This window comes from Papio anubis, chromosome 3 (assembly GCF_008728515.1).
Source record: "Papio anubis isolate 15944 chromosome 3, Panubis1.0, whole genome shotgun sequence".
In the NCBI taxonomy this organism is placed as follows: domain Eukaryota; kingdom Metazoa; phylum Chordata; class Mammalia; order Primates; family Cercopithecidae; genus Papio; species Papio anubis.
In genome coordinates this window covers 184,018,803-184,045,271 of record NC_044978.1, presented here as the reverse complement: position 1 = coordinate 184,045,271, position 26,469 = coordinate 184,018,803, and the positions used below count along the sequence as shown (strand labels likewise).

Genomic DNA, 26,469 nt, shown 5'->3' with positions numbered 1-26,469 from the left:
TAACTGTGGACAGGAGTCTGCGCAGCCAGGGACCCCACCCCAGACCACCGAGCAGGGACCTGCAGAGGGCGGGGCTCCAGGGCCATCGCCGCAGGCGGTCCCAGGGGGCGGGAAGAGCAGAGGGGGGCCTGTCGGGGACACGCCAGAAAGGGATTGGGGGCTGTGGACTGTGGAGGGAAGGAGCCGGGAGACCTGCCCTGGGGGCTATGCTGGTGGGGGCACCCAGGCCACAGGGGGATTCCAGGAGTGGAGGGTGAGCTGGAGACCCAGTCTGAGGAGGGAGGAGCAGGCCCCTCATATGCTGAGGGGGGAGACTCGGTCCTCACCCCGGGGGAATTCTGTTTGTCCAGAAGCTGTTGGTTGAGCTGCTGGGGCAGGACCCTGGGTGGACCCCAGGGTAAAGGGAATGTAGCCAAAGCTTCAGGGGACCTCCACCCTCCAGGAGCTGTGCTCTGGGACAGACAGCACCCTGAAGAATGTGAGTGACCAGGAAGGGCTGCCTGCGGGCAGCGGGAAGGCATCCAGTCAGAGAGCCAGAGCTCTCAACTGCTGATGGGGATCTATTTAAGAAATGCAGACCGGGCATGGTGGCTCACGCCTGTAATCCCAGCACTTTGGAAGGCCGAGGCGGGCGAACACGAGGTCGGGAGTTCAAGACCCGCCTGACCAACATGGAGAAACCCTGTCTCTACTAAAAATACAAAAATAGCTGGGTGTGGTGGCACGTGCCTGTAATCCCAGCTACTCGGGAGGCTGAGGCAGGAGAATCGCTTGAACCCGGGAGGCGGAGGTTGCAGTGAGCCGAGATCACGCCACTGCACTCTTGCCTGGGCAACAAGAGCAAGACTCTGTCTCAAAAAAAAAAAAGAAGAAGAAGAAGAAATGCAAAATAACTATTACAAAATTAGATGCAGGCCGGGTGCGGTGGCTCACGCCTGTAATCCCAACCCTTTGGGAGGCCAAGGCGGGCGGATTGTCTGAGGTCAGGAGTTTGAGACCAGCCTGGCCAACATGGTAAAACCCCGTCTCTACTAAAAATATAAAAATTAGCTGGGCGTGGTGGTATGTGCCTGTAAGTCCAGCTACTCAGGAGGCTGAGACAGAAGAATCACTTGAACCCAGGAGGCGGAGGATGCAGTGAGCTAAGATTGCGCCACGGAACTCCAGCCCGGGTAACAGAGCAAGACCTCCGTCTCAAAAAAAAGAATAAAATAAAATTAGATGCAAGAAGAAATCATAAATTAAGCATTTCTTAAAACTTGACTAATAGCACAAGCACCACAAAATCCAGAAAATACTGAGATTTTTTATTCATAATGGCTCGCTGTGATACCCTTTCATCCACTTTTAATTGTCTCTTTTTACAATTTTGCAATATCATTTTCCAGAGAGAAAAGAGGAAAATGAAAGGTAATCCTCAGGCCCACTAGCATGGCTGGTTTTCTTAAAGTGTGATTTGCTTTACAGAAATGTACTGACGACTGGTTATATCATCCACATGGTAAAGCCTGTTGTGAAATTTGGAGAAAACTTGCTCAGTCTTCTCTCCTCTGCAGGCTGACCAGTTTCAGGTGCTGCTTTTTTTCCCCAGGTGCTGATCCAAGGCACCCTCTGGGATGAGCCGTATCCACGGGGTTCTCGTGAGGCTGGTGTGAGGGTCCCGCATTCTCTCATTGATGTCGGCATTTCCTGTTAAATCAGCAAGATCTTTCCTCCTCTTCCAGAAGTTCCTGTGAGTCACTCCTCTGTGTTAATTGCCACGGGTGTTGCTGGAAGCTGTTTCTCCCATAGGACGTCTGGAAGGAAGTGGCTGGGAAGGGCATGGTGGAGGCTGCTGACCCGCCAATGTCTCCACAACTGAACGTCCCCCTGCCAGTCCGCAGAGTGCCCACTGCCTCTCCAGTGCCAGCCCAGCAAGAGGGAAAGCGGAGAGGGGGTAGGAGCGCTTGTGGTTAAGGAATTTTGGCGTAGCAAATTTTACAAAACTGTGTGCTGCCCTTGGAAGGGGATCTCCCAGCTTCCTGTCAATCCGTCCCACTGTGTGGACCTGCTGTGCTGGTGCTGTGATGTGGCCCAGGCCAGCACAATCCCGCTGCAGGTCCACATGTCGGCAGCACCACACTCCCTCCCGCGGCAAAGGCTACTGGCCCCTTCTAGCTTCCAGAGCTGATTTCCAGAGGCCACACACCTTTGTTCTAAAATTTGTACCTGGGCTTAGTTTTAATCAGGTGCGGTAAGGTGGCAGATGTGGAGACGACTTCCTGCAAAGATGATATATTACATTTCCCAAGAGAAGGGGGTACAGCACACAGGGCCACGGAGTGGTGGGGAGCCCCAGTTCATGGGGGCGCCGCAGGAAGGGCAAATGAGGCAGGGTGGACGCTGCCAGATGAGATCAGGACAGGGTTGGAGTTGGAGCGACTTCCCTGGGTCCTGGGCTCGGCAGCCCCTGGTCAGTCAATACCTTGCCCTGGGGTGACTGAGGGCAGGGACACTGGCTTGGTGTGAGTGTGACAAGGAGGCACCTGTGAGCTCTGGGAGCTGTGGTCTCTCCAGGATCAAGACCCCCAAGGCCAGTGCATTAAGAATACAGAGAATAGGCCGGGTGCGGTGGCTCACGCCTAGAATCCCAGCACTTTGGGAGGCCAAGGTGGGCAGGTCACCTGAGGTCAGGAGATCGAGACAATCCTGGCCAACATGGTGAAACCCTCTCTCTACTAAAAATACAAAAATTAGCCAGGTATGTTGGCGGGCACCTGTAGTCCCAGCTACTTGGGAGGCTGAGGCAGAAGAATTGCTTGAACCCGGGAGGCGGAGGCTGCAGTGAGCCAGGATTGTGCCACTGCACTCCAGCCCGGGCAACAAGAGCAAAACTCCTTCTCAAAAGAAAAAAAAAATGCAGGTAATACAGTCAGAATGGACAGGAAGAAAAGAGAAAAAAATTCTACCCAGCTGGAGATATAAGCCAGATTTTTAAGACAAAAACCAAGATTTTTGTTTAAGAGGAAAAAACGGAGGGAAAAAGATGCAGCAGACAGGGGCCATCCTGGGGGGGCAGCTTCCCTCTCCTCCTTCCCTTTTATCAGCCAGAGACAGAAACTAAAAATCAGGGTTTAGGGTGGATCAAAGCCTAAGCAGAAAGAAGGGATGGTGGTGGGGAGAAAGGAAAAAAACAGTAACTACCTAGATACAAGCAGAGAAAACAAAGGCCCAATTTTGCCTGTTCTTTCACCAGGAAAAAATAACGGGTGCCTCATGGTGGGTTTTCACAATCTTGAGGCTGCAGTCGCCCCTTAGGCCCCACACCCTGCACCCAGCAGGGTCTCAACCAGTGACTCCCCAGTCAGCAACCGGCCAGCATGCATTGCGCAGACGTGGCCTCTGCTCCACTCAGGGCCCATTTCAGCCACCTCGAAGCCGAAGCTGCAGTTCACCGCCACCTCCAAGGACACAGCCCACCTTTTTCAGGCTGCGCCGGGACCTCCGCAGACCAGACCTCCTTCAGAGGCGTGGGCCCACATGCATGGAAAACGCCCTCCTACTGACACAGTACAATATCTTTTAGTTCTTTTTGGGTTCTGGTGGCAACATATTCCTCATTTCCAAATTTTATGTCCAAATAAAAACCAGCCAGGGTGGTGGCTCACGCCTGTAGTCTCAGCACTTTGGGAGGCTGAGGTGGGAGGATCACTTGAGCGCAAGAGTTCGAAACCAGCCCGGGCAACACAGAGGGACCCTATCTACAAAACATATATAAATAAAAAATTAGCCGGGTGTGCACATGCCTGCAGTCCCAGGTACTCAGGAGACTGAGGTGGGAGGCCTGCTTGAGACTGGGAGGTCGAGGCTGCAGTAAGCTGTGATTGCGCCACTATACTCCAGCCTGGGCACAGAGCAAGACCCTGTCTAAAAACAAAACAAAACAAATTAAAATCTGCAGGCACTCTCGTTAGTGCCCTCAGAGACTCCACTGTAGAGGTGTTGGCAGCCTCTTCTTGGCCAGCTGGCATCTCTCAGCCACCCCTGACAGCCATAAGCTGCCAGCAGCTTCTGATGCAAGAACCAGCAAGAACTTGGCCTTGTGCCATCCACTTTTTTTTTTTTTTTTGAGATAGCGTCTCACTCTGTCACCCAGGCTGGAGTGCAGTGGCACGATCTCAGCTCACTGCAAGCTCCGCTTCCCGGGTTCACGCCATTCTCCCGCCTCAGCCTCCCGAGTAGCTGGGACTACAGGCGCCCACCACCTCGCCCGGCTAGTTTTTTGTATTTTTAGTAGAGATGAGGTTTCACCGTGTTGGCCAGGATGGTCTCGATCTCCTGACCTCGTGATCCGCCCGCCTTGGCCTCCCAAAGAGCTGGGATTACAGGCGTGAGCCACCATGCCGGGCCAGTGCCGTCCACTCTTAAAACCACAAGTGACTGGCTGACCCCAGGGTCTCCCAGGACAGAGGCTGTCACCGACCCTGAGCTTCTGGCCCCATCCCCAGCTGCCCGTATGCGCTGGGGCATAGGACCAGCACCCCACAAGCTCAGCTCGACTGCCGAGGACTCTCTAGGCAGGATGGAGGCAAAGCTGTCCTTTGCTGTCTTCCACCCGTGGGAGGGGGCGGCTTCCCCTGTCTTCAGTGGCTTGCTGGATGCCAAGTGTGGGAGGAGGTCACCTCCCGTAGACCCCTGGGCTGCCTGGCAAGCCCCGCTGGACTCTCTTGAGCAAAGAGAAATGGGCGCATGCATGAGGGCACGATGCTGCTGGCCACGCTGCCTGGGGAGCCCGGCGACGGCTGCTGCTCCACCCCTGCCCGGATGCCCCGGGTGAAAGGCAGACCCGGAAGTAACGTGCCAGGCGTGGTCTCAGCCCTGAGTGCCTCTGCCAACCAGCGGCCTTTTCCCCAAGTTTATTATAAGCCACGGGGCCATTACCCAAAAGGTGTCCCCTGCAGGGCAGAGACCTGTGTGAATCTCTTGCCTCACAGAGCCCCAGAATCTAAATCAGAATCGCACACGTCTCTACACACAGCAAGGCCTTCCTCCCAGCCTGTCATGGCCGGGTCTGTGTGTCTCCCCACACCTCATTGGAACAAATCCTGGGGACACATTTTAGAACAACCTTTCGGTCTCTCCTGAGGCCATCACAGCCTCCTCTGTGTCAAATCCCCCTCCGCCTCCCCTGTACAGGAACACCGAGATTACACTCCAGGCCCGCCTGGACACCCGGGATTATCTCTGCGTTTTAGACGCTTCAAGGAACCACGCTTGCAGGCGCTCACCACGTGAGGCGACAGGCACAGGCCTGGACAGGACGGAGGGCATCTTCGGGAGGCTTTCCTCCCCTCTCACTCCACTTTTCCCTCAGGACACCTGTGCTGCTGTTGCTGTAAATCCTAATTCCCCAGAAATATGTGAAACCCTGTAACATGATTGTTTTATGCGGTTACGATTCATGAGGTTTGTGCACAATATACCCTTTCTGTTGCTTTTGTTGGGGCTCAGAAAATGACACCCGGAGTGAAGGCCTTGGAAGCCAGGCCTTCTCCTGCCCCCTGTCTCTGGCCCCTTATTCTCCGAGGCAGGTCGTAGAAACCTGAACCCCTTTTCCCCAAAGCCAGCCATAAACCTAAAAGTATGACTCTAATAACTTTCCTGTCTTTCTGTGTAAAAACTGGCCATAAAGGAATTCTCTGGCCTGCCTTGTTTGACTGCAGGTGGTCAGATCCCTATTCTGGGGGATTGTGCCCCCACCCAGCAAGAAGGAGAGCTGCAGAGAGAGGCTGCCAGGAACCGAAGCACACGGGCCTCACTGGGCCCCCCAGGAGTCTGTTAGCCTGTCAGGTCTTAACCTTTCGTCCAATCCTATTTCCAGACTTCACAGAGCCTGAGTATAAAAATGCAGTTTCCCCTGCGCCTTTAGGTCTTTGCTCTGAAAGCTCCTGTGTCACATAAAACTACAATCCAAGAAATCTGTGTACCTTTTTGGTGAAACTTCAGACAGGGAGGGGAAGTTTTCCCATCCCCCCTGCACTCTTCACTTCTTCCTGCACCTCTGAGCTGGGATTTGGGACTTCCTTCCTTCTACTTGAAGAACACCATTTAATATTGTCTTTTCTCTTTGAAACAGGGTCTTGCTCTGTTGCGCAGGCTGGAGTGCAATGACGCGATCTCGGCTCACTGCAGCCTCTGCCTCCAGGGTTCAAGCAATTCTCCTGCCTCAGCCTCTCAATCAAGTAGCTGGGATTACAGGGATGCACTACCACACCCGGCTAATTTTTTTTTTTTTTGTGGAAATGGGGTTTCACTATGTTGGTCAGGCTGATCTCAAACTCCTGACCTCAGGTGATCCACCTGCCTCGGCCTCCCAAAGTGCTGGGATTACAGGCATGAGCCACCACACCCAGCCCAATATTTTCTTTCTTTCTTTCTTTCCTTTTTTAGACAGAGTCTCGCTCTGTCACCCAGGCTGGAGTGCAGTGGCGCAATCTCGGCTCTCTGCAACCTCCACCTCTTGGGTTCAAGCGATTCTCCTGCCTCAGCCTCCCTAGTAGCTGGGACTACAGGCATGTGCGACCACCCCCGGCTAATTTTTTGTATTTTTGTAGAGACGGGGTTTCACCGTGTTAGCCAGGATGGTCTCGATCTCCTGATCCGCCCGCCTCAGCCTCCCAAAGTGCTGGGATTACAGGCATGAGCCACTGCGCCTGGCCCAGTATTTCCTTCCTTCCTTCCTTCCTTCCTTCCTTCCTTCCTCCTTCTGTCTTTTCTTTCTTTCTTTTTTTTTTTTTGAGATGGAGTCTCGCTTTGTCACTCAGGCTGGAGTGCAGTGGCGTGATCTTGGCTCACTGCAACCTCCACCTCTTGGGTTCAAGGGATTCTCCTGAGTAGCTGGGACTACAGGCACCCACCACCATGCCTGGCTAATTTTTTGTATTTTTAGTAGAGATGGGGTTTCAGCGTGTTAGCCAGGATGGTCTCGATCTCCTGACCTCGTGATCCGCCCACCTCGGCCTCCCAAAGTGCTGGAATTACAGGCATGAGCCACCGCGCCCGGCCAGTAGACTTTTGTTATACAATATACAAGGCATATTCCAAACTGTGAATGTCCCCATTGTGCACTTTATGATAATTTTTCCTGACCCGGATCCATTCCAGCACCGTACAGTGAGGACTTCTGTTTTTGTTTTACCTTCCTCCAGGGAAGGTTTACTTTTGTGTCCGCAAGTGTCCAGGTGAGCGGCTCACCTTAATTCTCTCAGGGCTTGAGGTGATTTAAGGCTGGCTTCAGTCCCCACAAAGACAATTCTGTTTCTGGTTCACCTTTGCTTTTAGGGGATAGCCCTTTGGGGTCCCAAGAAAAGCCCAAAGTCTTTACCAGGCACCACTGCCTGAGCCTCGACTTTTGTCGTGTGGCCACAGCATGGGGAACGCATCAGTGTGTCACCATGTCTTGTGTGGCTGGGATACGCTGTAGGGGTGTTAGGTCGTGGCCTCAAAGCTGGCCCCACCCCCTCCCGGCTTGGCCCTGCAGAGCCCCTCGGCCTCCGAGCTCCCAGCGCCTTGGACGGTTCCGTGCAGCGCTCTCCAGCTCTGTTGGTTGCTCTCAGGAGGTGGCTGGTCTGAAATAATTGTTTCCATTGCTGTGTCCAGCGCCATGGTGTGGGACTGGTGGTTTCTTAGTTTTTTTCAGTTCTCTGACGCTTTGAGGAATTGTTTTTAAAGCAGTTTATCTACCATTTTAGTTGTTTTCTCTGGGGTTGCTGGACGGAGGGTCTTACCCGCTGTTCCTGGAGACAGTTCTGTACTGGCATGTTTTTCTCGCCTTTCCCTTCCTTTCTTACCTTTTAGTTTTTCGTTGAATTTTATTACTTTTTTTTTTTTGTATTACATTTTTCCTCCCTGCTAATTTGGAATATATACACACTATTTCTCTTTTAAATGGCTAATCGTGACATTTTACCTTGCAATTTCAACACAAGAAGTCCTAATGTTAAGAATATTTTAACCCCATCCCCAAAATAAAAAGACTCAGAACACTGTAACTCTAATGATCCTTCCCCCAACTTACAGAGGATTATTGTCCAGTATTTTCATTTTGTTAGTAGACTGTTCTTTTTTCCTTTTTTTTTTTTTTTTTGGTACTTTTTTAGAGATGGGGTCTCATTTTGTCAACCAGGCTGGAATGCAGCGGTGTGATCACAGCTCGCCTCAGCTTCGAACTCCTAAGCTCAAGCAATCTCCCACCTCAATTTCGTAGGTAGCTGGGGCTCACAGGCATATGCCATCACATCTGGCTACATTTTTTTTTTTTGTACAGATGGGGTCTTGGTACGTTGCCCAGGCCGATTTCAAGTTCCAGGCCTCAAGTGATCCTCCCGCGTTGGCCTGCAATCCCAAAGTGCTGGCGTTGCAGGTGTGAGCCACCGCACCCAGCCTGTTTCTTTGCTTGGATTTACACAGGCATACTGGACTATGGTTGTCCTGTGGTATCCTCGGGGTATTGGTTCCAGGACCCTCAAAGATACCAAAATTTGCAGGTGCTCAAGTACTTCATATAAAATGGCGTAGTATTTGCACATTACCTACGCACATCCCACTGTGTACTTTAGATTACTTATGATCCCTAAAACAATGTAAATGCTCTGTAAATAGCTGTTACACTGTATTGTTTTAAAATGTGTATTATTTTGGCCGCCCGCGGTGGCTCACGCCTGTAATCCTAGCACTTTGGGAGGCCGAGGCGGGCGAATCGCGAGGTCAGGAGATCGAGACCACCCTGGCTAACACGGTGAAACCCCGTCTCTACTAAAAATGCAAAAAAAAATTACCCGGGTGTGGCCGCGGGCGCCTGTAGTCCCAGTTACTCGGGAGGCTGAGGCAGGAGAATGGCATCAACCCTGTGGAGGCGGAGCCTGCAGCGAGCTGAGATCGCGCCACTGCACTCCAGCCTGGGCAACACAGCGAGACTCTGTATTGCTTCAGCTTAAAAACAATATTTTCAGTCTGCTTGGTTGAATCCATGGATGTGAAGCCAAGTGTAAGGAGGGCCCAGTGTGCTCTTCTGGGATAATTCTCCTTCTTGCTAAAGCGCACGCTTTACACGGGAGGCTGGGGCGGGAAGATCGCCGCAGCCCGGGAGATGGAGGTTGCAGTGGGCCGAGATCGCGCCACCGCACCCCAGCCTGGGCGACAGAGCAAGACTCTGTCTCAAAAACACACAAAAACAGAGAAAAACAAGCCAGTAATGGCTCAACTCACATAGCACCAATGGGCCAAGCGTTCTTCTGAGCGCTTTTCGAGTCACCGGTCCTCAGAGCAACCCCTGAGGCCTGCCAGGAAGCGGAACTCCAACCCCACCGGGATCCCGGCTCCCGGAGGCTCCCCAGCCCCGCCCACCCGGCCATCGCCCCGCCCACCAAGGCCCCGCCCCGCCGCGGCGGTCACGTGGGGTGTGCGCCCAGACTCCTATCCGGAGGCGGAACCGGCAGTGCGGCCCGAAGTCCCACAGTCACCGAGCGCGGCCGGCCATGCGCCCCCTGCGCCCCCGCGCGACGCTGCTCGCGGTCCTGGCCTCGCTCCTGGCCGCTCCCCTGGTGGTCCCGGCCGAGGCCCCGCACCTGGTGCAGGTGGATGCGGCACGCACGCTGTGGCCCCTGCGGCGCTTCTGGAGGAGCACAGGCTTCTGGTGAGCGCTCCGCGCGCCCGCCCGCGGCCTCCGGGACCCTGTGGTCGCACGGGGAGAGCTCGGGCGCCCCCTGACTGCGCACTGTGAGAGCTTCAGAGACCGGAGCTCCCTTCTCTGGGGCCCTGGCTCTCCCGGGCCCGCCCCGCGCCGTGTTTGGGGGTGGGCTCTCCAGCTGAGTGGGTGCCAGGGCGTGAGCCTGGGGCTGGGCCCGGAGCTTGCCCAGTGGCCGCCCCTTGTAGCCCAGACCGATGCCCAGGATCCTGCTCTTTGAGGTAAACCAGGAGTCTCCCGGGAGTGGGACGCCCCTGCAGCGGGACCTGGCCTGCCTGTCCCATTCCCTCCACCTAGAGCTGAGGGCCCGCCTGCCTGGCAGGGCCGGGGCCAGGGCTGGCGTTGGCCCCTCGTCTTACGGCCGCTCCCGTTCCGCAGGAAGATGGGACCTCCCAACATCCTTGGCCCTAAGGGTCATTTTATTAGTCACTGAGCGCAGGCGCAGCGCCTGAATCCCGCGCCCGGGCAGTCCTGGGCTTGAACGTGTGTGTGGGCCGCGCTGCCAGCCATGCTGAGGCTTGGGACTGAGCCGCCCCTTTGCTGTCCCCAGCCCCCCGCTGCCACACAGCCAGGCTGACCAGTACGTCCTCAGCTGGGACCAGCAACTCAACCTCGCCTATGTGGGCGCCGTCCCTCACCGTGGCATCGAGCAGGTCCGGACCCACTGGCTGCTGGAGCTTGTCACCACCAGGTGGGCGACGGGTGGGGCCTGGGTGTCCCAGAGCCCCTTACAGAGGCACAGACGGGAGGGGCAGGGATGGGGGCTGCTCAGAAGACCCCTTGTTCCCCACTTTCCGCCGAAGCACCGTGTCCTTGCTGGCTGTGCTGGGGTGAGGGCTGTGTGCTGGTGGGAGCCCCTGCATGGGGCACGGTGGGCTTCCTGCAGGTGTCCCTGGAAGCTCAGGGTGGGCTGTGCCGCACCTGTCTCCTCGTGCACCCATGAGCATCCCTGTGTGTGTTTTCTGACTGGGCTGGGCAGGGCCAGCGCCTGAGAACTGAGGGGAGGTCTTAACTGGTCACAGCACCCTGGGCCCTGATGCTGGTGCAGGTGGCCACCCTGTGACAGGGAGGCACAAGGTGTGAGGGGCACTTGGGTGTGTGGGGCCTTCTGGAAACACAGAGACCCGCATGCTCTTGGCCGGAGCCGCTGGCTCCTACCAGCAGGATGGGCACTAGGCAGGCCAGGGCATAGGGGGTCCTCTTGGCACCTTGGAGGCTGCATAATGTTGGGGGGCCCTTGTTCAAATAAGATGTCAACCCCGAGTGTCAGGCCAGGCCCATCCCTGCTGAGCCGAGGGACAGCAAGGGTGTGGAGCATTGAGACCCAGCCAGCACTATGGGCCAGCCTGTCTTGGAGGCAGAAGTTCTTGATTTCTGAGTGTTTGGGTCCTGCGTGTGATCAGAGGGCCTCCTTACCCAGTCGGGGTTCCCCGGTTTCCCCAGGGCAGCTGTGGCACAAGAGTGCAGCTCTTGGGCGGCTCCTCCCTGGGAAGGGTCTCAGCAGTGGCTTGCAGACGTCTGCTGTGGGCGCCCCTGGAGGGAGCAGAGGCTGCTGGACAGGCCTGGCCCTGCTACGGGTGGGCATCAGTGGCCTCCAGCTCCCTGTGGCGGGCTCGTGCTGTCTGCACGGCATCATGCACACTGAGAAACAGCTGCTCCTCCTCAGCCACGTCCCCAGGGCCCTCCCCGAGGAAGCCTCCTCTGCTCAGAACATCTCTCACAGGGGGGCTGCAGCAGGCTAGCAGCAGGCTGATGCCCAGGGCCCCATAGTCTCGGCGCAGGTCCTGCAGCGTGGTCACGCCGGCTGCGTCCAGGAACAGCAGTGGGGCGCAGTCGATGACCACTGTGTGGAAGCCGGCCGCCGCAGGCGCCAGCGCAGCCCTGCTGCTAACCGCGCCCAGGTCCTTGCCCTGGGCAGGGCCTCCGTCACCGACCTCCCACTCTGAGCCCCGCTCCTTCCTCCTGGCAGCCACGCACCCCGCGTCCAGCCCTGTGAGGCTGTAGAGGGACCGCAGGAAGAAGTCCTTGTTGGCATAGTACAGCGGCCCCCCGAAGCGGAACACCCGCACGCCGGGCTCGGGGACGAGGCCCTCGAACTCTGTGGCATCCTCGTAGAAGGCCGAGTTCCCGATGCGGGCCAGCAGGGTGGCACGTGGGCGTTGGGTGCGGCCGGCCAGGCTGAGCAGCGAGAGGATGACGCCGACCAGCAGCCCGGCCTCTGTGCTGACCAGCATGCAGGTGGCCGCGGTGCCCGCCCAGACCAGTGCGTCGGCCGGGCTCATCCGCCACAGCCGTGGGAGGTCCCACACCTTGCGCAGGGCCCCCCGCAGGCTGACCACGATGACGCAGGCCAGCACGCTTCGCTGGAGGTCGTGGAACAGCGGTGCCAGCGCCAGCAGCACCAGCAGCACCACGGTGGCGCTGACCACACTGGACAGCTGTGTCCGGCAGCCAGTGGCTGTCTTCACCAGGCTCTTGGCCAGGGCGGCGCTGGTGGCAAAGCAGTGGAGGAAGGCGGGTAGCACGTTGCAGCAGCCCACAGCCAGCAGCTCTTGGTTGGCGCGCACAGAGTAGCCATGGTTGCGGGCGAACATCTCCGCCAGTGAGATGGAGAAGGCCGCACCCACGAGGGCCAGGGCCACGGCATCCAGGGCCACACGCTGCATCAGCCTGGGCTCCGGGACCTGAGGGGGCATGAAACCCGTGGGGATATCGCCGGCCACGCTGGAGCCAAAGCGCCTGTGGAGCTGCCCAAAGTGGGACACGAGTGTGGCCACCACGATGACCAGCAGCTCCGTGGGCAGGGGCACCCGCAGGCGGCGTCGGTAGCGGTCTGAGAGCTCCTTCGCAGCTAGCAGCACCGCCAGGCACACCGTGCTGGTGACCACGTCGCACACGTTGGCCTGCCCAGCGCTGCGCAGCAGGCTTAGCCATGTGAGGACCACCATGCCGGGCCCCTGGTGCCGCGGGATCCGCACACCCAGCAGGTGCTTGAGCTGCGACGTCAGGATGGTCACGGAGGCCCCCATAGCAAAGCCGTCGAGCAGTGGCTGTGAGAGGTAGGCAGACACGAAGCCCAGCCGGAGGACGCCCATGAGGACCTGTGGACAGAGTGCAGTCAGGCCAGCAGGCGCCTGGCGGGAGCCACGTGCCCCTCACCAGCACCTGGCGTGGCCCGAGGGGTGGTGGTCACGGCACAGGGCCTGACAATTCTGTTGCAGCACCATATGTTCCAAATCAGACTCCTCACACGGGCCTGTGTTCTGGCTTCACACGTGCTCATGCCTGCAGACACTTGGGACATCCACACGGGCGTCACACGTGCACGCAGTTGGCCACAGACACATCTAACCTTCTCACATGCAGAAGTCCGTTTTATTTCAGAATTAAGACCTCTGGCGGCCAGGCGCGGTGGCTCAAGCCTGTAATCCCAGCACTTTGGGAGGCCGAGACGGACGGATCACAAGGTCAGGAGATCGAGACCATCCTGGCTAACACGGTGAAACCCCGTCTCTACTAAAAAAAAAATGCAAAAAAACTAGCCGGGCGGGTTGGCGGGCGCCTGTAGTCCCAGCTACTCGGGAGGCTGAGGTAGGAGAATGGCGTAAACCTGGGAGGTGGAGCTTGCAGTGAGCTGAGATCCGGCCACTGCACCCCAGCCTGGGCAACAGAGCAAGACTCCGTCTCAAAAAAAAAAAAAAAAAAAAAAAGACCTCTGGCATCAGAAGGTAGCCCCTTCCTCCTGCTTCCCACACATGGCGCCCACTACCCCCCATGCAGATGTGGAGCCAATGGGGGCCAAGGTGGACAGGCCAAGGCAGGAGACATTCAGGGATGGGGAGGCCATCCCCCACCCCACCTAGGACAGAAGGCCTGGCACCACTGAGTCACAGCCACACCTGGCCTGCTGGCCCCCACCCAGGCCGTGGCCCAGTAGGCCGGCTCCCCGTGCCCCTCCCCTCCTGCACCCACAGCCCCTCTGCGTCGGTGCCTCACTCTGGGATGCCCCGGCACGCCTCAGCTCTGCCCAAGCCTTGCTGTCTTGGGCCAGCACCTCCTCTGCCAACTCTGTGCTTGCCCCCAGCCTTGCCCTCGTGGATGGCCAGCACCTAAGGGGGGTGCCCTGGGCCCCTCCCTGTGCCCAAGCAGAGCTCCTCACCTGGTAAAGCCCGGTCATCAGCGTGAGGGCGGTGGCAATGCGGATGGCGTAGCAGTCACGCCCGCAGTCCAGCATGGCATCTGAGCTGTTGAGGATGCTGCTGTTGGCCCCGGGCTGCAGGCCTTCCTGGGAGGGGTCGAAGCCAGCCAGCTGGAGCTCCCGGTCCACCACCTGCCCCACCATGAGGCAAAGCAGGCTGAAGATGCCCACGGAGACGTGCCGCGAAGTGCCCATGAGGAAGTAGATGAGGTTGGCGAAGAAAGACGTATACAGGCTGTAGATGGGCTGCAGCCCGGCCAGCAATGAGTAGGCGATGGCCTGAGGCACCAAGATGATGCCGATGACCAGCCCGGACATGACGTCACCTGCCAGGTACTCCCGCGGGCGGTACTGACGCAGCCAGCGCGTGGCGGGGAGGAGGTCCTGCACCAGCGCCCGGGCGCACAGCACGCTGCACGAGCAGCTCCGCCACAGCCTGGCCTTCAGCATCTCACACAGACCCTGGGGTGCTGGGCGCTGCCGTCGGACCAGCACCGGCCCTCTGTCCTGCTGCAGAGGCTCAGGGGACTCGTCCATCCTGCAGCGTCAGGTCCTGTGGCCAACCTGCAGCCGAGAAGAGGGCATGGTCACAGGAGCCCCTGGATCCAGGGCCAAACGACAAGGTCCCGGGCAGCAGCGGGCCCCTTGGGGCGGACCCCTCACCCACCCAGGGCCGGGGATTGGTGCTGGGCCTTCTCCGGGCAGTGCGGGCCCCAGCCCCCTGCGCGGTATGGATGGACGCCAGGCCCTGGCGGCTCCAGAACCCATCGTGGGGTGAGATGGGATTACGACACCAAGCCCATACCACAGGCTGTGCTGAGGCCAGCAGCGCTGAGGGGCGGAGTGGCAGGACCCTGTCCAGGCTCAGCTGTGGCCCACTGGCTCTGCATTTCCTGCCTGAAACCCACCCTGTAGCCTCCTGAAGCTCACCCGCCCAACGGGGAGGGAACAGGCTGGGCTGCCGCCGCACACACGTGTGCTTGGGGTCAGAATGTCACAGTCAGTGGACACAGGTGCAGGCAAGCCTGAGTCCGGCTGCTCTGCATCCACCTCCCGCTCCCCAGGCTGGCGAACGGTCCTGCCGTCCACCCCATGTCCACACCAGAACCCTCCCTTCCCCATCCAAACCATCGCCTCCTCTCTCGGAGATGCCTTCCCCACCCCTCCGCAACCTGCCCTGTGGGTCCTGGGGCTGGCGGAAGTCTCAGGAAGAGCCCTCCTACGTCTCTGCCAAGCCTTGTGGGTGCTGGGACCCCAAGTCTGCCGGGGGAGCAGCGTTCAGACGCCAGCCCAGCCCATCCGCTTGGCCTTGAAACAGAATTCTGAGAGTATGCCTAGACAGGGGCCCCATAAGGGCCAGCTGGGAGGGGAGGAGGGTGACTGGCATCTGTTTCCCCTGCCCAGACAGTTCTGGGACGTGAGGCGCCCCTTCCCAGGCTGCACCAGCTCACTGTGGAACGGCCATGACACACTGTCCCGAGGCAGCACCGAGAGGACCTAGCCCGCTGCACACAGCCACCCTGGGCTGGCAGAGCCGGAAGGGCACCTGACCTTTCCTTTGCCCTCGGAAAGCACCATGGCGTTAGGGAGGCGGTGCTTAGAGGCCTGACCGGTCCCATGTGAGGCCCTGGATCTGTCCTGTTTGCAGGCTCCAATGTACTTTCGCTTTAAAAACTTCTCAGCAATGTTAGGCAAAGACTTTGCTCCCAGGACACCAGGTGCCCAGGACACCCTGCAGCCTGGGCTAAGCCTGCTATTTGCACGCTGGCCCAGGGTGTGGGAGCTGCAGTCTCCTGGGGGGTGTGTTGGAGGAGTGGGTCAAGCCTGGTAGGTTGACACATGCAAGCTGGGCACAGCATCCCTGGGGCCCAGAGCAGGGGTCCTGGCCCTCAGGCAACATTGCAAGAGTTGTGTCCCCGTCCGTGGAAGACCCCACCACACTGGGTCCTTGGATGCCCTGAAGCCCACCCCAAGCCCCTGGGGTCCAGGTGTGTACAGTAGGGCCACCTGCCTTGAGCCTGAGGGTGCCCCTAAGAAATCACAAGTCCAGGGCGTTTCTGGCCTCGGCTCCCACGCCCCGCTCTGATATGACTGAGATCTGGGCCCAGGATGGTTCTTACCTGAGGGAGTCCTCACAGGCGCAGAGGGCCCTGGGATGGTGAGGGGCTGGCAAGACCACTGAGGACCGCAGGGCCCTCTGGCTCCCGTGAGCGGCTGGGAGAGTGGAGGTGGTGGCTCTGGCGCCGACCTGCAGGCAGTGGTCTGTGCACTGGGCTCTGCGGTTGAATCATTTACTTACAGATTGCTGAGTCACGGGTTTATCCAGCCATGTTACCTGATCGGTGAATCCGGGAGTTGAACTGTAATCAGGCTCGTAGTAGTTAGAGCTGTGTGGGCCTCTGATGAGCTCCCAGCCTCAGGAGCGGCTGCAGCTGTGGCTCTGCAGCCCTGTCTGGCGGGCTTAGGGACCAGCGGGAGGCAGGGGCTCAGGGGCTGAGCACAGGCAACCCTTCAGCTCTGGGGTCTGGGGTTGACTGCAGCAGCCTTTAAACCCAGGCAGGGCTGAGGGAGTGTTGGTCTCCGTGTCCAGTTGGTGGACACCCTCCTGGTCCTGCAAGGAGCCAGCCTGGTTCAAGCTGGAGCAGGGTGGAGGCTGATAGCCAGCTCAACACAAGGCTGCTGGTGTGTGCAGATATGTATGTGCTCGCGTGAGCCCTGTGTGTGGTGCTCACTGCCAACGGCAAGGGCTGCCGGGGGTCAAGATACCATGACTGGCCAGGGGCAGGAGTCCTGGTCTGCCCAGACCCAGCGCCGACCCGCAGTGCCTGGTCACCCTCACGGCTCCTCTGCCCTCCCCTCTACCATAGACTGGGACCGGCAGTGCCTGCTTTATACGGCTGGTGTGAAGATAAATGATTTCTGAAAGTGAACTTCAGTTAAGCCCACACATGACAATAAGGGTGAGCTGCTTTTTAAAAAGGAATTATTGGCCAGGCACGGTGGTTCACTCTTGTAAGACAGGAGGACTGCTTCAGGCCAGGAGTTCAAGACCAGCCTGGTCAACATAGTGAGATGCTCCTCACCTTTTCTTTTTTCTTTTCTTTTCTTTTCAAGGCGGAGTCTTGCTCTGTTCCTCGGGCTGGAGTGCAGTGGCGTGATCTCTGCTCACTGCAAGCTCCGCCTCCCAGGTTCACACCATTCTCCTGCCTCAGCCGCCCGAGTAGCTGGAACTGTGGGCACCCGCCACCATGCCCAGCTAATTTTTTTTGTATTTTTAGTAGAGATAGGGTTTCACCGTGTTAGCCAGGATGGTCTCGATCTCCTGACCTCGTGATCCGCCCGCCTCGGCCTCCCAAAGTGCTGGGATTACAGGCATGAGCCACCGCGCCTGGCCAACCCCTGCCCTCCAACCTTTACAAAACTCAAAAGTGAAAAATTAGCTGGGTGTAGTGGTGTGTGCCTGTATCCCAGATACTCAAGCGACTGAGGTGGGAGCATGACTTGAGCGTGGGAGTTTGAGGCTGCCATGAGGTATGATTGTGCCACTACACCCTAATCTAGGCCACAGAGCAAGAACCTGTCTCAAAAACAAATGTTATCACTGGCCCAGCACTTTGGGAAGCTAAGGTAGGAGGATCACTTGAGCCCAGGAGGTCCAGGCTGCAGTGAGGTATGATTCTACCACTTCACTCCAGCCTGCAAGTCTGTCTGTTTTTCTTTTTCTTTTTTTTTTTTTTGAGACGGAGTCTTGCTCTGTCGCCCAGGCTAGTGTGCAGTGGCACAATCTCGGCTCACTGCAGCCTCCGCCTCCCAGGTTCAAGCGATTCTCCTGCCTCAGCCTCCTGAGTAGCTGGGACTACAGGCATGCACCACCACGCCCGGATAATTTTTGTATTTTTAGTAGAGGCAGGGTTTCACTATGTTGGTCAGGCTAGTCTTGAACTCCTGACCTCGTGATACACTCGCCTCGGGCTCCAGAAGTGCTGGGATTACAGGTGTGAGCCACCATGCCCGGCCGGTTCTGTCTCAAAAAAAAAAAAAAATTCCTTGGGAGCCTCAGGTCCCCCCTCCCCGCCCCCCGCCACTTTGACAGTGAGTATTGCTTGGGAGCCTGCACCGGGCACCTGTGGCCAGAGGGTGAGTGTAACAAGGGGCTGCAGGCCTCAGTGCTCTCCCATCCCAAGGGAGGCCAGGAGGCTGTGGTGGGTCCCTCAGGTGGGGCTGGAAGGCCAAGCTGGCCCTGGCACCTTGGGCAGCCTGACTTGGTCCTGGGAACAGAAGTCACAAGCTCTATTTCTCCTGTCCGTGTGGGATTGAAGCCAAGGGTCTCACAGAACCAGCTGATATGCTGGGGCTTCATTCCCCCAGGACATGGACACAGACATTGATGGGGCAGAGCCCCAGAGGGAGGAGTCCCTGGACACTCACTCCACCAGAGGTACCTCCTCGTGGAAGCCGTCTGCCAAGCCCTGCTAGTTCCCCACAGCCCTGGGTCGGCCCAGGGAAGACTGGGCTGCAGTACCCCATTTGGAGGTAAAATGGGAGTGGAATGTTGTTGGGGTGGCCACAGAGTAGGAGACACCGGAAGTGTGAGATGCGGGCAGGGCTGAACAGGCCCCAGGGTCTCATGCCCCCGTAGCCTCCACCTGGGATGCCCTCTCCAAGTCTCACTTCTCCTCAGAGCCCCTGCCCTGTCCTCCAGAGTCTGAGCCCTCGCTCCCACCCCTGCCTAACCTGGGCCCCAGTGGTCCCTGGGAAGCAGCTGTTTGCCCAGCAGTTGGGAGCTGTGCTGTAAGAAGCAGTTGGCCAGTGGGTGGGGTAAGGCAGTCATGCAGGGCCTCAGGCCCCTCCCTGGGACAGATAAGGACCTCTCTGGGTGCAGCCACCGGAAGGGTTGTTGGAGAACTGGGGAGACCCAGGGGGCTGGGCTTGCTCCCTCAGGGTCTCCCTAAAGGAGCCAGGGAGGACCTGAGTGCTGGAGCAGGGGTGGGCGCCTGGTGCAGATACCTGCATGCAGGGTAGGGTGGGCAGTGTCACCTGGGGCCACAGAAAAACCTCGAGTGGGAGGTGGTCCTTCCCCCTCAGGAAGGGTGGTGGAGGTGTCCAGAGGTTGGCTTGTGGGGACCCATGGTGAGATTTTAGGCAGGCAAGAATAGTTCAGGAACAGCCTCAGCCACACCGCAGGGGCCTGGCCTCAGGGGTCTTTTGTAGGCATTGGGCCTCAGGCCCTTTTAGTCCCCACCTAGGCTGGGTGTCGAAAGCAGGTGAGGTCATCATTATAGGATCCTTGGGGTCTGACTGGCCCACCTCCCACGTGTCTCTGCCTCAGTTTCTCTGAGCACTGAGGCAGTGGCTGGTGCTGCCCTGTGGTCAGGCCCAAAGGCTGAGTGCCCAGAGGTCCAGAGAGAGTGGGTAGCATATTCTACCCCAAGCCAGTGCGCGCACAGGGCTGCCGACACCTTCCTTCCCTGCTTGGCCCCAGCAACTGGGACCTGCCTGAACCGCTCTCCGGCCTGATCCCGTGGCCAGTTTTGTGCCACACACTTACTTCCTCAGTTTTGTCTTTAAATCAGCCCTTTTACATTGGAGTCCATTTACTGGGAAAAGAGACTTGGTATCCTTGCCTCCCACCCGTGGAAAGAAGCCCAGCTGACAGGGCTTTGGGACCGGACCCAAGTTTATTCCCAGTGACCCTCCCGCGGGTGGGCGTGCTCCGAGGTCTGGAGAAGAGGAGGCCCCGGCCGTCACCCTCTAACACCTGCGTCCCCTTCGTCCTGGCCACAACTGCAGCTTCTCCCGGGAGGCACTTCTCCAGTGCCCGCCCAGCGATCCCGGCCTCTGCCCCTGACCCGCACTCTCCTTCACTATCAGGAGCGCTCGGCCCTGCTCCCCACCCCGCGCGGTGTCCCCCCCCACCGCCTGCGAACCCCCATGCACGCGCGGCCCCGCCCCGCTCCCCCACAGCTGAGCACGCGCGCCCCACGCACTCACCAGGCCCGGCAGCCGCGCGGTCCTCGCGGCGCACGCGCTCAGGCCCAGGGGCGGGGACGCGGGGCCCCAAGCGGCCGCCCAGCCCCGGCCGCGCGGTGAATGAGCGCGTTGTGCGGCCGTCACGGCCCCAGCGACACCCGGAGCGGGGTCTGGCAGAGCTGATGCAGAGCTCCGGCCCTGGGGGTGGGCTGCGCGCTCCATCTCGCCCGCCCAGCTCTTCCCAGTGGAGGCCAGGCGGAGGGTGGGGCCTGGGGTCTGTAGACCGACCCCGGGGTTCCTGGGCCTGGGGGCGGGGATCCCTGTACCGGGCTCCTCTCGCTGCGAAGCTGGCCCTGCCAGATGACACGCGGGCACCTTGGGTGTCAGGCCAGGGACATCTCTGATGCTGGGGCTCCCCCCGCTAGCCCGTGTCAGGGACCGCCGGGCTATCGCCTTGGGGTTCTGCAGAGAAAACCTGAAGCCCAGCTGGGCCTTCACTTTCCTCCAGGTCACTGTGTCCTGCTACTCCAACTCCGTGGGACTTTGGAACGCGCCTTTTGGGCATTTAATTTGTATCCAAGTGCTTCTCAAGTTACTTCTTTGCTACCACTGTGTTCTTTGGATAGAGGGGACGGGAGGTGGTAGGGGCTGGGTGGGGTGGACACCAGGGACTCCTGCTGCTCCTGCTGGGCGCCCAGCCCTGGGTACAGGAGCAGGTGGGGACCAGCAGAGGCGGGGCAGAGCAGGAGCCCACACCTGAAGGCTGTAGACTCCGGCTGAGGCTCTGCGTTGATCTTCTACACCGTGGGAGGACCAGAAGGGAGGCGAGGTGTCCAGACCTTTGCTGTGGAGCTGGGGGTGCTGTGGCATGGGGAGATTGACAGGGACCTCTATAGGTCCAGATTCCAATCCATGGTGGCAACCCCGTCCCCCACCACTGCAGATGGGGCACAAACCCAGCTGTCATAGGAGGTGCTCACCTTCTGCGTGGCATCCGCAGGAATGCCAGCCTGGCCAGCCTGGTCTCTGCTTCTCCAGGCTCAAGGCTGGCTGCTATTCCATTCACCCCATCCCCCTTCCCTCAGGCCAGAAGCATCACCCACAGCCCCAGACCCCTGCACACCAGCCTCCTCACCCAGTTCACCCTCAGATGTTCAACTCCACATGGCCAAAACCGAGACCAGTCTCACTGCAAGCTCATCCACCCGCCCAGCTGCTCAAGCTGAAATCCACAGTTGCCCTGGACCACTCCCCCTACCCCCGCACCAGCTCACCTCAAACCTCATCAGTCCATCTGCTCCAGCCTCTGCTCACAACCTGCACAGCCACCACCCAGTCTGGGCACCATACCTCTCTGGGCCACCACCATGGTCCCCAGCCAGTCTTCAGCTCCCACCCTGACTCCAGTGGGCTGCCAGAGGGATCCTTGGAAAATGCCCTGGCACTGCTCACTCAGAACGCTGAAAGGCGTCCCTGTTTTGCTCCTGGTCAGGGTCCCATGCTCAAAGCAGTCACTTCCAGACGCCGTGGAGCCTCATCTCCTGTGATAGCCACCCTGATTCTGTCCCAGGCCCACCAGCTGCCTCCCTACTCCCTGATTATCATGTGCACATTCCTGTCCCAGAGCCTTTGCACTGGCGATGCCATCTGCTGCCTGGACGTCTTCCTGCTGGACGGTCCCATTGTGTAGTAGCCTTAGATGTCTCCTCAGAGAGGTCCCTCGCTGGCCATCAGGCTCCTCACTCCCTATCATATCCTCTTCACCAAAGATTCCCATTCCCCGATGATGCCTGTCCCCTTGGAACACAGGCCCTGTGGAAATTCAGCCCTGTCTGCAGGTGCAGTGGCAGGGCAGCTGCCTTCTCCCTTTCCTGCCCACCCATGTTGCCTCTTGGGGTGTGGGAGGGGAAATGGGGCACTCCTGGGCCTCCAGGAGGTAGAGAGAACGAGGGTGGGTTGCCCACCAGGTCCTGCCTAGCTCCTGACCCCTGGCCCCTGCCCCTCAGGACCTGCCTGCCTCGTCCCACTGAGCCTCAGGGCTATTACAAGCCCCCACCCCAAGTCTTCCATCTCTTGATGGTGTCAGGTTGGGGGGTCTCCATGTACAGATACTCTAGTTCACACTCGGCTTTCATAGGGTTGATGATTTTCCAAGGGGAAGGGCCCGTCGGGAAGCCGGGATCTGAGTCCCGGGTGGCACCTTGCAGAGTCTCACATGCTGTGTTGTGGCCACGGTTCCAGCCTGGAGCATGGAGCCGTGTGGGCACCCTGCTTCCTGACGATGACCATCCTTCTGCAGGGGGTCCACTGGACAGGGCCCAAGCTACAACTTCACCCACCTGGATGGGTACCTGGACCTTCTCAGGGAGAACCAGCTCCTCCCAGGTGAGCTGTGGGCTCTGCCCTCCCAGCCCTCCTGCACCCTCTTGCCCTGCCTACCCTCTCCCTCACCCAGCTCCTCCGGGTCCTTGGATGTCCATTCAGGGCTGGCCTTGGTGCCGGAGCACGACCTGGCAGAGCATGGGTGTCATGTGTGGTGGGCAGTGGGGCAGCCCTCCTGTGTTCCAGGGTTTGAGCTGATGGGCAGCGCCTCGGGCCACTTCACCGACTTTGAGGACAAGCAGCAGGTGTTTGAGTGGAAGGACTTGGTCTCCAGCCTGGCCAGGAGATATATCGGTGGGCGAGCACAGGCCCCTGGTGGGAGCGGGGTGGGGGGGGGGGTGGGGCGGGGACAAGGGATACCTGCACCTTGATCGGTGCAGGCCCTTGGGCCCCAGGCTCGGGGGTACTCCTGGGCAGGCTGCACCCCTGTCACCTAGGCCACCGCCCAGGTCTTGGATCCCTTTTTTTTTTTTTTTTTTTTTTTTTTTGAGACGGAGTCTCCCTCTGTCGCCCAGGCTGGAGTGCAGTGGCCGGATCTCAGCTCACTGCAAGCTCCGCCTCCCAGGTTCACGCCATTCTCCTGCCTCAGCCTCCAGAGTAGCTGGGACTACAGGCGCCCGCCACCTCGCCCGGCTCGTTTTTTGTATTTTTTAGTAGAGACGGGGTTTCACCGGGTTAGCCAGGATGGTCTCGATCTCCTGACCTTGTGATCCGCCCGTCTCGGCCTCCCAAAGTGCTGGGATTACAGGCGTGAGCCACCGCGCCCGGCCCTTGGATCCCTTTGAGCCAGGGCTTCCTGATGTGGGGCAGGAGGTTGGCCTGTGTGGAGGTGGGGTTCATCTTAAGCCAGATGCCCTTCATCACTTTGCACCCTCCCTCCGTGGGAGTCACTGAGGCGAGATTCACCTGTGCTGGGGGGACAGCAGGGCTCCTCTGCAGGTAGGTACGGACTGGCGCATGTTTCCAAATGGAACTTCGAGACGTGGAACGAGCCGGACCACCACGACTTTGACAACGTCTCCATGACCATGCAAGGTGTGCACCACTTCCTGGGATCCTGCCCGGCTGAAAGCGGGCAGAGGAAGGCAGGAGCAGAGGCTTAAGCCGCTGGTCCCCAGGGCAGGTGTAGACGCAGCGCTCCCCCGGTCCAGGCTTCCTGAACTACTACGATGCCTGCTCGGAGGGTCTGCGCGCGGCCAGCCCGGCCCTGCGGCTGGGAGGCCCTGGCGACTCCTTCCACACCCCACCGCGATCCCCGCTGAGCTGGGGCCTCCTGCGCCACTGCCACGACGGTACCAACTTCTTCACCGGGGAGGTGGGCGTGCGGCTGGACTACATCTCCCTCCACAGGAAGGTGCGCCCTACTCCTCCGCCCGTCCCGGGGTTCTGCGCCCTCAGCGGCGGTGCCCGGGGAGGCGCTGACCCTGGTGGTACTGAGGCGGCCACACCCGCAGGGTGCGCGCAGCTCCATCTCCATCCTGGAGCAGGAGAAGGCCGTCGCGCAGCAGATCCGGCAGCTCTTCCCCAAGTTTGCGGACACCCCCATTTACAACGACGAGGCGGACCCGCTGGTGGGCTGGTCCCTGCCCCAGCCGTGGAGGGCTGACGTGACCTATGCGGCCATGGTGGTGAAGGTGGGCCGGCCCAACGCCCTTCGCGCCCCCCAGCCACCTTCCTCCTGGGACAGGACAGGCGAGCTGTGGCCGTGCCTCGCGGTCCCAGCCGCCCTGGACATCCGCAGGTCATCGCCCAGCATCAGAACCTGCTACTAGCCAACACCAGCTCCACCATCCCCTACGCGCTCCTGAGCAACGACAACGCCTTCCTGAGCTACCACCCGCACCCCTTCGCGCAGCGCACGCTCACCGCGCGCTTCCAGGTCAACAACACCCGCCCGCCGCACGTGCAGCTGGTGCGCAAGCCGGTGCTCACAGCCATGGGGCTGCTGGCGCTGCTGGGTGAGCCCCGGCCGCTGGGGTGGGCCGGCCAGGGCCCTCCAGGCTGGGGAGCGGCTCCTGCGAAGGCCCCGCTGCAGGAAGCACGCCTCTTCCAGCCGCGCGCTTCCCGGCGTCGGCCTCCGCGTGGCAGGGCCTGGGGACTCCTTCATGAAGGGGAGGGGGAGCGAGTGGTGGGAGGCCCGGTCCTGGGTCGGGGGGCGGCGGGGCAACGACCCCACGCGGCGACGGTCCCCGCGTCCCGCAGACGAGGAGCAGCTCTGGGCCGAGGTGTCTCGGGCCGGGACGGTCCTGGACAGCAACCACACGGTGGGCGTCCTGGCCAGCGCCCACCGCCCCGAGGGCCCAGCCGATGCCTGGCGTGCCGCCGTGCTGATCTACGCGAGCGACGACACCCGCGCTCACCCCAACCGCAGCGTCGCGGTGACGCTGCGGCTGCGCGGGGTGACCCCCGGCCCCGGTGAGCTGGGGTCCCAGGGAGGTCTCTGGCCCCGCCAGGGCTCTGGAGGGGGCGGCCCGGGGAGCTGAGGCCTGAGCGTCGGGCCCCGCAGGCCTGGTCTATGTCACGCGCTACCTGGACAACCGGCTCTGCAGCCCCGAAGGCGAGTGGCGGCGCCTGGGCCGGCCTGTCTTCCCCAATGCCGAGCAGTTCCGGCGCATGCGCGCGGCCGAGGTGGGTGGGCCGCGGAGGGGCGAGGGGCTGGGCCGGGGTCCCAGGAGGGTGGGCGGGGGGTGGGGACCCGGGGCGGGGGGCCCCGAGGCGGTGTGGGTAGGAGGCAGAGCTGTGGGCCGGGGGCGTTCGCCCTGAGGTCGGGCCGAGCGTCCCCAGCCCCCCTGGAGAACCCTGAGGACCCGCCACTGCGCCCAGGACCCGGTGGCCGCGGCGCCGCGCCCCTTCCCCGCCAGCGGCCGCCTGACCCTGCGCCCCGCGCTGCGACTGCCGTCGCTTCTGCTGGTGCACGTGTGCGCGCGCCCTGAGAAGCCGCCCGGCCAGGCAAGTGGCAATCCCCCAACCCGCGCTGTGGCCCGCCCGGACTCCTCCCCGACCCCATCACAGCCCCTCCCTCCCCCAGGTCACGCGGCTCCGTGCCCTGCCCTTGACCCAAGGGCAGCTGGTTCTGGTCTGGTCGGATGAACACGTGGGCTCCAAGTGCGTGAGTGGGGCCACCCCTCCCCCTGCCTAGTCCTAGGCACCCCCTGGGTCCCGACCCCTTCACCCATGCGGTCACTCAGGCTACTCGCCATGGCCCACCAGCTCCTTCCCTCGCAGTCCTGCGTCCCTGCCCTTCACCCCACACGCTGTGGGCCACTGCACCAGGCCCTGCCAGTGGGATGTGCATTCTCCTACGGGACATGAAGTGGACAGTTAGGCTCCAGCCCTCTCCTGTCTGGGCAGGAAGAGTGCCCAGGGGCTGGGGAGGTGCCACGGAGGGGCTTGAGGGAATGGTGCTCTGGGCCACCTGCCCTGCCTGCCCTGGCCTTTGAGGACCGTCTTGACCCCAGCCTTGGTCTTGGCCTGACCTCCCTAGGTGCCTGTGGACATACGAGATCCAGTTCTCTCAGGATGGTAAGGTGTACACCCCAGTCAGCAGAAAGCCATCGACCTTCAATCTCTTTGTGTTCAGCCCAGGTGCGCCCACCACCCACTGCCCTGGTCTCAGCCACCCCATTCTTCGACCTCAGGGCAGTGTTGGGTGGGGGCCTTGAGAAGCCTGGGGTCAGGAGGCTTTTGGGCGGGGGCAGGTTCAGGTTGGCACACGTGTCCCCGTGTCTCCAGACACAGGTACTGTCTCCGGCTCCTACCGAGTTCGAGCTCTGGACTACTGGGCCCGACCAGGCCCCTTCTCCAACCCTGTGCCATATCTGGAGGTCCCTGTGCCAAGAGGGCCCCCAGCCCCTGGAAATCCATGAGCCTGTGCTAAGCCCCACTGGGCTGCACCTCCACTGGCAATCAGCGAGCTGGGGTTGCACTGTGCCCACGCTGCCCCCCCATCACCCCCTTTGCAATATATTTTTATATTTTATTATTTTCTTTTATGTCTTGGTACCAACACCCCCTTTAAAGCGGCTTTGCACACGTCAGTCTCAGGCCCAGGCTCTGTGGCTTGGCCCTGGGCACATTCCGGGGCAGCCTCCAAGGGTAAACCCCGGCGGCTGATGGGGACCCAACTGGAGCGAGGCCGCTTTCCCCCTCACTCCCACTTAGACCACCCCCAAGCCGGAAGCATGTTGAGCCCCTG

General features: G+C 60.1%; 2 protein-coding genes and 1 long non-coding RNA gene across 7 annotated transcripts; 2 read left to right on the top strand and 1 right to left on the bottom strand.

Annotated features, from left to right (window-relative positions):
• Nucleotides 1-162: 162 nt before the first annotated feature.
• Nucleotides 163-5,284, top strand: LOC116274230. 2 transcript variants are annotated; one of them, XR_004182876.1, is made up of 5 exons: nucleotides 163-253; nucleotides 351-478; nucleotides 1,592-1,936; nucleotides 3,236-3,549; nucleotides 5,176-5,284. It is a non-coding gene; the product is annotated as an uncharacterized LOC116274230 (long non-coding RNA). The 2 variants fall into 2 exon arrangements; XR_004182875.1 differs by lacking the exon at nucleotides 5,176-5,284 and having other exon boundaries at nucleotides 3,236-3,646.
• Nucleotides 5,285-9,432: 4,148 nt separating this feature from the next.
• Nucleotides 9,433-26,256, top strand: IDUA (alpha-L-iduronidase). 4 transcript variants are annotated; one of them, XR_004182873.1, is made up of 16 exons: nucleotides 9,447-9,673; nucleotides 10,275-10,415; nucleotides 18,291-18,455; nucleotides 21,662-21,730; nucleotides 22,192-22,277; nucleotides 22,461-22,568; nucleotides 23,214-23,309; nucleotides 23,426-23,628; nucleotides 23,729-23,908; nucleotides 24,016-24,232; nucleotides 24,477-24,689; nucleotides 24,781-24,902; nucleotides 25,098-25,223; nucleotides 25,303-25,383; nucleotides 25,759-25,859; nucleotides 26,007-26,140. XR_004182873.1 is itself a non-coding variant. In XM_031664804.1 (16 exons), exons 1-16 carry the CDS (start codon nucleotides 9,516-9,518, stop codon nucleotides 26,138-26,140), a joined length of 2,196 nt encoding a protein of 731 aa, XP_031520664.1. In that variant the 5' UTR covers nucleotides 9,449-9,515; the 3' UTR covers nucleotides 26,141-26,256. The 4 variants fall into 4 exon arrangements, 2 of the variants coding, with proteins under 2 accessions (XP_031520665.1, XP_031520664.1); XM_031664804.1 differs by having other exon boundaries at nucleotides 9,449-9,673; nucleotides 25,303-25,379; nucleotides 26,007-26,256; XR_004182874.1 differs by lacking the exons at nucleotides 18,291-18,455; nucleotides 21,662-21,730 and having other exon boundaries at nucleotides 9,433-9,673; nucleotides 26,007-26,256.
• Nucleotides 10,123-16,987, bottom strand: SLC26A1 (solute carrier family 26 member 1). The gene is made up of 3 exons (XM_003890922.5): nucleotides 16,043-16,987; nucleotides 13,884-14,486; nucleotides 10,123-12,825 (listed from the first exon to the last, which is right to left on the bottom strand). Exons 2-3 carry the CDS (start codon nucleotides 14,457-14,459, stop codon nucleotides 11,296-11,298), a joined length of 2,106 nt encoding a protein of 701 aa, XP_003890971.1. The 5' UTR covers nucleotides 14,460-14,486; nucleotides 16,043-16,987; the 3' UTR covers nucleotides 10,123-11,295.
• Nucleotides 26,257-26,469: the final 213 nt, after the last annotated feature.

What these genes read in the sequence shown, in the direction of transcription:
- IDUA (XM_031664804.1), top strand. Translation starts at nt 9,516, where the DNA reads ATGCGCCCCCTGCGCCCCCGCGCGACGCTGCTCGCGGTCCTGGCCTCG. An exon ending in ATGCGGCCATGGTGGTGAAG is followed by an intron (nt 23,909 to 24,015) that starts GTGGGCCGGCCC and finishes GGACATCCGCAG; the next exon opens with GTCATCGCCCAGCATCAGAA. An exon ending in GGCGCATGCGCGCGGCCGAG is followed by an intron (nt 24,903 to 25,097) that starts GTGGGTGGGCCG and finishes CACTGCGCCCAG; the next exon opens with GACCCGGTGGCCGCGGCGCC.
- SLC26A1 (XM_003890922.5), bottom strand. Translation starts at nt 14,459, where the DNA reads ATGGACGAGTCCCCTGAGCCTCTGCAGCAGGACAGAGGGCCGGTGCTG. An exon ending in TGATGACCGGGCTTTACCAG is followed by an intron (nt 12,826 to 13,883) that starts GTGAGGAGCTCT and finishes CTCTGTCCACAG; the next exon opens with GTCCTCATGGGCGTCCTCCG.